At 47.6% G+C, this 9,810-nt stretch overlaps 1 protein-coding gene across 1 annotated transcript; it reads left to right on the top strand.

The window, feature by feature from the left end:
* Positions 1-5,385: 5,385 nt before the first annotated feature.
* Positions 5,386-7,205, top strand: N7500_006173 (uncharacterized protein; the record flags this gene model as incomplete). The annotated part of the gene is made up of 2 exons (XM_056677317.1): positions 5,386-5,479; positions 5,536-7,205. 2 exons carry the CDS (start codon positions 5,386-5,388, stop codon positions 7,203-7,205), a joined length of 1,764 nt encoding a protein of 587 aa, XP_056532317.1.
* Between the last annotated feature and the right edge of the window lie 2,605 nt (positions 7,206-9,810).

Genomic DNA, 9,810 nt, shown 5'->3' on the forward strand with positions numbered 1-9,810 from the left:
ACAGGAATTGCACACATGACCATCCGAGCCGATCATTGTGATGAGTTCTACTCCGTAGATGAGACCGCGATATCGAAGGGCGAGGGTTATAAACCAAAAACAAAGACACAACACCTAGGTCCAGAGCGATCTTCGTCTAGGATAGGGATAAATTGGGTGTCACCTGTTCCAGTAGACCATGATGTTTAGAAGTCGACTGCCTGTACGGAGTACAGAGCGAAATATATGAAAGAAGCCAAAGACAATCGGAAGAAAATGATCGTCGCGGCAATGCAAGTCCTGCTTCCGGCTGGATCGCAGAATCCAGGAACCCACATCCCATCTTCGTCTCAGCCAATTTCACGGGGCCTCCCAGCCTCGCGGATACAGTAAGCTTTGTTCCGATCTGGAAGATTCCCCGGATATCCCTTGTTGAAGGTCACATGCATTATCCAGCAAGTCGATCTTTGCAGAGTAGGGAAACGAAACAAAAGGACACGAACACATCATTACGTACTTAGAGTGCTCCGTACCTGATAGTAGAAGGATATCTCGACTGAATACTGATCCGCCTAACTTGGTATGAATGCTTCTAGATTGAATTCATGGAATCAATTGTCCACCTGACTCTACGAATCTAGAAAACTATGCCCGGCTTCGACTCCCGTAGCCCGCAAGTATCCCTTGTTCGTACCAGTCAACTTTTTAACCTCAAAACTGATAGACCTCTTGGATACCAAGTCTCAAAAAATCTCTGATACCTGATCAATGCCCCCTTTTTAGATCAATTGATCATGGACTAGACCATATCAGACACAAGTAAACACTAAGCGATCTGAGCACGGACATTCATGCCGGGGAAGCGGGCTACAAATAGAGTGGGAAAATAGAGGAATATGATTCGCTACTTAGTTGTTGTGATACAAAGAGAACCGGGGACGCCTAGAGGTCGCTACCCTATCAACTCCCATCGACACTCAATTTTGGATCTATATCAACATCTAATACAAAGAGTCACGAGGTCGATATGGTGGTAAAAGATCAGCGATCCCCCTGAGCTGTGCTCAGATCTTGAGGATGAATCAGAAATGTGGAGTGAATTATTCAAACACATCACCCTCGTACACCGTTATATGCCACTTGTTTGGCTGTCAAGGTAGTGCCAATCACCGACGTCGCGCCCCGTCACATTGAAAGAGGGACAGCTCTGGCCGTTGGTTTGTTGACGCGAAGCGCGAGGATCCAGGAACGGTGACACATTGAAGCTCCATCTATCGTTTCCAAATTACAGGGTTTCCATGTTCTTTTATTATCAGCCGTTGGATCCCTGAGCTCTTTGATACTTCCAGCCACATTACATAGGTGCACCCTGAATATATAGGCGCATTTGTCATCTCGTCTATCGACCCGGCGTATGGTGTTGAATCCCATGCATGAGTCGCGAAATGTTACATGGGGTATATGCTACGATAGGAGATGAACGAATATGCTGTATGACAGTGATACTCGCCCGAGAGAGGATCTGGATACCCCTGACGCGTCAAAATCCCTGTGGATCAAATTCAAGAAGCTGGTACGGAGTACTCCGTATATGCTGTTAGTAGCTCACATAATTGGGTCGGAAATGTAGCTGTCATCGGAAGCCGTGCATATCAACAAGCTAAGGCAGTCGAACCGCTATTGGCGGTTCAATAAGTAAGCAGAAACGGAATTGACCAAAATGAGACAAGAAAATGGGGGTTGAGCCGATGCATTTCCGTGTCACATGGACTCAGGTGATTGACAAGGAACCAACATAGCCCAAATCCATCCAGTGGGAGATTTCGTCAAATCGGGGAAGTCACGAGAGCCCCTGAGGTGGCGCGCTGTTCCTGGAACCCCCACATCATGTGACGTGACTTGCGCGTGACCTTGCCACTTTATGAGCTGCCGGGCGTATTGCTCACATTAGACAAAATGGAGTCCATTCTACCTGGATACACCACTTGTACTGCATAACACTGTGGGTACCAATACCCCAGCGCCTTACTTTACCCTATCGGCATCACACAGTGCTATTGTAACCTGAAGCGCGCTCCGGGGCTCCTCATCATGATTTGCGTCTACATCAGCTGTCATCTGCCACAGCCCCAGGCTCGGTCAAATTCCTCTCTGGCGGCTCGGTCTACCCGTGATCATCCTCGTGGCAATGGTTCTGTACAGCGCATAATATACTAGTGACCCACCCTAACTTTGGTCTCCATTTACCTAGAGGGAATTCTTTCTGTCGCTTGGGAGGACCTCGGCCCGGTATCATGGGATTTTGTCCCCCATGCCTTGGTTGAAGGGGGGTGACTTTCCATTTCCCCAGGCCCGATCTATTGGCAGCCGCAGCCTTAACTGAATCATTATGCAGGGTGCCTAATCAAACGAAGCATCTATGTGCAATTTCATATTGCCACCTGGTACAACCCGAATGCTAGTCAGTGATACAGGAGCTGGACATATAGACGAGTAGATGAATGGATGAGTCAAGAGAGATGAGTTTTTCTGTTGAGTTATCATTGTTCCTCTCATCAGATTGCTCACCGAGAAGACTTCCATATGTCATTGATATTGTTGTGCAAGCTTTGCAGACAGGGGGTCAGCAGCTATGAAAAACTCAGGCTGCACAAGCGGCCAGACAATGCTTTGCATCCTGTAGAGGATTGTGTGGTGTCATACATCCGCAGGGATACGTCTATTACCAACGAACTGTTTTGAACGAATCAGACGACTTGGGTATATCTTTTGCGGTCAAAGAAGATACATAATGGGTGATTGGTAGATACTCTTTCAACTGAGACCTACGAGGGAAATGAGATATCAAACGGTCTTCATACACCGGTTTTTCCGATATATTGATTTGTAGCCTTTTCCATCCGAATCCCCGCAAATCCAACTGGGGCCTCTGGTTACACTCTTGAAAACTCACCTAGTCATCATGACAGCTTGCGAACCTCCACGTCAAATGTTGACAGGGAATAACAGACTTGAATAGATATCTCGGTCAGCTCCAACTCACCTAGGTAAATAGTAGTTATTTGCTCCTATAGCCAAGGATCTCATGGAGCAATATCACATGATAGATGAAACGTGCGCCTGGTGTGACTTTGCCCTGGCAGGGGTCGTGTCCTGGAGGATCGGCCTGCCAGGCGCCCGGTTAGAGGTTTGGAATGATGGAGTAGGGAAAGACACAGTTCCTTTCCGCCAGTCCGAGCCTGAGCCCAAGGGTTGCTGTAAGCGTTTAAACACTCGTGACAGAAAAAAAAAGGCCATCTCTAAACTGGCTTCTTACGTATTGACGCCTTCCTCATGTCGACCGTCATCTGTCAATCCCACCTCTCTTTAGGAAAAGCAAGAAAAACCGAGGACTATGACAGCTGGCAGACTCGTGACTATGTAGCCTGGGTTTGTGACACTGTCGACTGTCGTGTCCTGTTTGAATCAAAGATAGAAAATCTGGCCAGGATGTGTCCGTTCGGAAGATAAGAAAAGAGAAAGGAAAAGGGCGGTAAGGCTGCCTTGCTGCTTTGAGTGAAGCTGTGTGGCTTACCATTTCTTTTTTTCCCCATCCACATGATTGAAGCCTGAAGTGATGTACCAAAATATCCCTCTAAATTCTCACCGATGAAATTGTGTAGAATTTACCTGTTTTTAAACAAAGCAATGCATCTAAAAGAGAACACGATCTACTATGGAATAGGTACGTTTGTTCCCCGGCATGCAGCCTTGGAACCATCCCTTTCTCCCGGCTAATAGCTTGCGGGGGTAAAGAACTGGGGAAGACTACATGAATCAGCCGGAACAGAAGAAACCAAAGGAATGAGGTGCTTACAGGCAGGTGTAATAGTTTTGGAATTATTTGTGTTTCGACCTCTATAATGTCACGCTTGATCCAGGTATAGACTTGAGAATCAACGAGCCCCAAGTTTCATATCTATGATCACAACGTGGCTTAAGATCTTAGACCGATCCCTAGCCCTTTAGACGCGGTGTACCCCATAGTCCGTGTATAGAGTGTCCGTGGCGAAAATAGCTGAAAATAGCTTAAATGCGACTTGAGTTCCGCTAATAGTCAGCAGGACCTTCAGTTCTGTCAGAACCAATAGCTAGTAGTTTGACAGCTCATCAGTCAGTAGACCTTTCTGACACAGTCAGTCTCTTATACAGTAAATCGTCAGTGGCAAGAGGTAGTGCCTAAATGTCAAATGTCCAAACGACCATCGAGATACATTAAGTGGCGTAGAGAGAGCCCTGGTCTGGACTTCCGGCAAGTCACTGCAACTACCGCATTAGAGGTTGTCTTTCGATCAGTACTCCGTACCTACTCCGTACCCTTTTAGCATTTTTCTTTCTCTGTCTTTTTTGGCTCAGGTCACAGGCTTTGGATATCTCTCATTCTTTATAAATGTCCAAGCTCTTTGAAATGTAAGAAACTAGGACATCTCGCGAAGAGCTCCAGGGCTGATATTTAGGTAATCAGGAAATCAAAACGGAAAGTAACATTACCGTAGTATTTTGGTATTTTAGGGAGGAACTCCCGAGGTCGGAGAGGTCAAAAGTACTGGGTAAATACCGTGGGAACCATGGTAGAGGGAATCTCAATACATGGACATGGTATCGATGTAATTAAGGGCCCCGTGATGCGATTGAATTTTCCCCTTCACCGACCCTTATCCTCGGTCTGGAGTTATTTCGGAATTTTTCTTTTTTCTTTTCTCAATTTCCCCTTGTATTGTCATGTTCTTACCAATAATTTCGAAATTCTTAATTTTTTCAAAAAAGAATTCAATTTTTAATTTTCATTTTCCTTTTTTTTTTTTTTTCAATTTTGAATAATTTATTACCGTCCCCCTCTCCTTCCACTCCACTCCACCAAGTGCCGCCCCCCGTCATTCTTATTATCGTTCCGACTCCCTTCCTCTTTTCCTTCTCCAGGATTTTCTATTCACCTTACTCTCAACCTACAATCCCCCTTTTCAATCTCGAAGGATCATCTCAATCCGCTCTTTCGCTACCCGCTCCGTCTCTCCGACTCTTCGCCCCGGAATCTCCGCACTGTGGCGCTCTGACGGAAAATTGACGGACATCTGAGACCCGATTCTTCGCTTCACCTGATCCGAATACTGACGCAACCATCCTTCGCCTGAGCATTCGATTGCATATTTGACACTCAAATCGATTGATCAACTCTTTGCAGCGTAACTGCAAGACCCAGACTCAAATTCTAAGGTCCATTCCAGAAATCGGTTGATTTTTACGAACCTTAACCACCGCATCTCAAGCGCCGTACGACCACTATCGGGGGAGACGGCGACCCCGGAACATCACTCAACGATTTTTCATAATCACAATCGCTCCACTGCTAGTTGTGGCGTTGCAAGAATGCCTTTAACGACACCGGTTCTCACGGTGGACGCGGACAATATTCACAAGGTGGATACCGCCAACGCTCAAAGTCTTCATGGAATGTGGATGGGTGAGTAACAATTTTGCTGGTGCATTAAATCTCGTTATGCTGACTTAAACGGGCAGTCTTTTCGAAATGTGCCGACTACATGGACCAGGGCCGTCGACTTGAAAACCTCAGTTGGCGGTTGTGGACCCGCGAAACCTTCTGTGTCGAACCTGAAAATTCTAACCGCACCTCTGCCCTCCCATTGCTACGATCCGAAGCCGGGGATTTGCCCGAACTTTCCGCCAGTGTCGAGTCGGCCGCGTCTGACCAAGCCGAGCGCATCGAAGCTCATATTAAGCGTCCCAAGTTTTCCGACTATCGACCAGCGGTTGTCCGCGAGGACTCACTAGCCAGCCTTGGCCGTGGCAAGGAGAAGCACATAACCTCGTTGGATTTGGAGCGGATGGTTCTCAACATTAAGGAAAAGAAGCAACTAGAGCCGATGTCTCATCCCGTCGAGGCTCCTGCCCCGGTCGTCGACATCACTCCTCGCCCATCCACCCCTACTCCTACTCCACCCTCTGTTTCGACCGCTCGAAACGTCCCTCACTTCTCCGTCCGACCGACCCCATATCCTCATGAGTCGACTGAGTCATGCTCAACAACTGCCCCAGAGGGCAACGAGAGCGATACTGCACAGGTGAACGCATCCGATACCAGCGTCTCTTCTTCTGGGATTCTTCCCAGCCGGTCCGAATTGGTCAAATCTACCAGTATCGTTCGTGGATTCTCCCCATCACACATCTCATCTTCATTCAGATCGCAACCAAGACTGTCTATCGACCCTAGTCCCTCCCGTTCTACTACGCAGCTGAGGCCTTCGCCCTTGAAGAAGAAGGGAGGCATGTTTACATTGGGCGGATCCTCTGGAGATGACGATGAAAGCTCATTCGAGGAGCGCATGGGTCCACAGGCAGCGCAGGACAACGCGACCGGTGGAGGGTTGAAGCCGAAAAACAACAGCACGAACTCTAAGAAAACTGCTTCCTTCAGCAATCAGGTCTCATCCCACATCATTCCGAACTCGAAGGACATGAATCTACCCGACGAGGACGCCATTGAGACAGATGATGAAGTTTCGGAGAGCGCCATTGAGGATGATGAAGATTCTGATTGGGAAGACTCCATCACAGAAGGTGGCGAGTCCAGCGTTGACGAACGAGGAGAGATGTTCCAAAGGGTTGATTCTCGGCCCAATCTCGTTTCTCGCCGCTCGATGCTCACCATGATGATGCACCAGCCGGCCCGCATGCAAGGGAACGCATTCCGGTCTAGTCCCGCACTTCAACGATCGCGGTTGACCTCACCCAGCGGTCCATCTATTCCACAGTCCCCTCCCAGCAAGGAAGAGGAAAGCTTGGTCATGCGTGGGCCTGATGTTCCTCGATCGAAGCCTATTGTCATGAACACGAACGGCTCACATTCTATGGCACACTCTCCACGAACTACCCGTCGTAACATGCTCGCTACTGAATTGACCGAGTCTCTCCGCCGACATCTTCTCTGGGAACGCCAGCAGAAGAGCGCGACTGCGAACGCCTTCCTCAAGCGTCGCCACACCGCTCACGACGTGAAGAACCTTCAGGAGTACCCTGGCCCCAAGGGACCACACAAAGGAGTTGGTCCAAACCAGGCTAGTGTTGAAGCAGACCCAAACGCCCCTAACTCCGACCTGGGCAAGAATGGTTCGTGGACCAACTACACTACCGACTACGGTCCATGGGAATACCATGTGAAGGGATGGTAGTTGATTCACCCACGATTCAATTCACCTTCGCGTATCTCAATTTTCGCACACTGGCTTTGCAACACAGCACAGCTTTTCCTTGACACGTACGATCACGATCATGCATTGCATATATGGCGCACATCTGGAATTTTTTTTTCTTTCTTCGTTCCCAATGATCTCATCGGCTCCGGGGGCCGCGGTGTTCATCACAGCATTCACTGGGCGTTTGTCCTGCATGGAGATTATGGAACACCCATTTCGACGGCTACTTCTTACGACATTAATATCCATGTACAGCTCATATCTCTTGTGCTTCTTTCGGGTCACCAACGGTTGATGCCACATGGGTATTCTTTTTTCTTCATCTGCTTTTCGAGATATTTCCGGATGGGGGGTTTTATGCCCGAAAGTTCACCAAAAAAATGGTTTTATTTTATCATCTATCTCAGCGCTGCGTCTCTTACTGTATGTCTTTTGACTGCAGAAAACGCCTAGCATTTGTTTTACTACTCCCGATTATCATCGGTGAGATAGTCATGTTCTTTTTCTTTCTCTGCGATACCTGATACCACACGTTTGTCTTGCAATTCTCATCTGGCACCGATCTTCACGGCCGGGCCACCACTTGTACGCTACCTGATGACAGCTAAAAAAACAAAAAATCCAATGAACGAAATCAGAGAATACTTACCCTCACATGCATATCGTATTTCCTTGACTGCAGGCTCAGATATCAGAAATAGAAAGACCTGCGTAGGCCTGAATTGGCGGTCTGGATTTATGTTGTAGTACGCTAGGTAGCTATAGCTCTGCTGCAGAGCACGGAGGATAGCAGAGGTGTGCGATAACGGCGCCAGATCAATCATGCGGAAATTCAGTGTTGACTTTGTGGCGCTGACACGTAGAGGTGAGGAGTCTTCTGGCTGATAGCTTTCTGCATGTACCTAGTATGCAAGAGGTCATGATACGTTTTGATTACATCGCCTAACTGCACGGGTTAAACATTTCTTGACTCCATACATGCGTACTTGCGTTAAAGCCTCGTAGATTCATCTAGAATTGTTGTATGTTGTACTCCCCACAACCTAGGCAATCTATGTTGATCTACAACCACTCCCGGGGTATCAAAAGAAAGGATTCAGTTACACTCCATTATGAATTGAATCATCGCATCGAATTTCCTAATGCAGTACCACCTGCCTAGATAGGTATATGAGAAGACTTCAGTTATCAGTTCACGAATAGACGTTCTACAGGTAATCTCTGCAGATCCCAGGGCGCCAAAAATAATTTGGGTCATGTGGGAAGCGAAAAAAAAGATACAGGGGAGGCCAATCTAAAAGCCGCCCACCCAATATCCCGGGGTCCCCGTTCGGAATGTTGGAAGAGATGTCAAAAGTACCTATCTCTCCCAGAGAACAGTTCGCGCAGATCTAGACCACAAACCAGCAACTCGGATTGATTTCTAATTATAATCGGACCATATATGCATGTGTCATATCGTTTCAAGCTTCAAAGGTCGTGATGCTGGGATATCCTACGAATTCACTTTATACCTCCGTATAAACCGGAATCTTTGAAGAGAGTTTACATAATTACTCCCAAAATCGATCAGATCGACCAGATCCTTCCTCGGCGCCAGCTTCTCCATTCGGCTTCGCACTGGTCGCTGGCACATGCGAGACAGGAAATCATGACATCTTCACATTAGTTTGTGTTAGAGCTCCCGCGGAACTCGGGAGGTGGTGGGCTTGCCATCGACTCGACGAGATAAGTGCTCAGTTCGCGGTGGCTTTCTCGCCTTGCATGATTTGCAGGGCCAGCTCATCGGAGATCTCGGGGTGGGTGGAATTATATGAGAGGGGAAGGGTGATTGGGTTGGGCCTGCGCTAGGTGGCTGGCAAAATGGGTTCTAGGCCCGTAGGTACGTTGAGATTTGTATTTTCCTTGATCTTGATTTGAATCTAGGAGGCTTATTTAGATTGGGATTGTGCTACTGGTACGGAATACTTTGTACGGTGTGAACACTACTGTTTACTTCTAAGGGATGTTGTAGGAAGGGAATCATGTTCCGTTAGGGGGCCTCATTATGACACTATGAGTAATTCTTACATGGATCTGACCTGGGTTGTGCATGATTTCATCATGATTTTGCGCTCGCTTACATTTTGCCATCTCGTTATAGTGGTAGTTGCCTGAAGGATGAGGATTTGGCGTGCAGATCTTGACTAGCTGCACTGAAGGAATGGTATCACGCTGATGTCATCGGCATAATTGTCGTTTCGAGTGCTGACTTGGAGTTGTGCTTATTTTCATTCAGCGATGTGTCAGAGTTGCAATGCCATGGGAGTTTTTATACAAGATACATCGTAGCGCCGGGGTCAGTTCGGGTGTCCACAGTAATCATGTGGCAACTGCACATGACCGGCGCACATGATCCGGGGGTGGAGCCTCGAGGATTTGATGCCCGAGACCCATTTCTATATTGCTCGTCTTCTATCTTCGATCTTTTTCTTACGTCCCATCTCATCTTTGAATGATACCAGTATACATGATGTCGAATATTATCTAAGAGCCCTGAGAATGTGGGACTCGTACGGTTCAGGACAGGGTCTCAGCGAAT

The sequence above is a fragment of the Penicillium coprophilum genome (genome assembly GCF_028826855.1).
Source record: "Penicillium coprophilum strain IBT 35676 chromosome Unknown utg000004l_segment0_segment0, whole genome shotgun sequence".
NCBI lineage: Eukaryota > Fungi > Ascomycota > Eurotiomycetes > Eurotiales > Aspergillaceae > Penicillium > Penicillium coprophilum.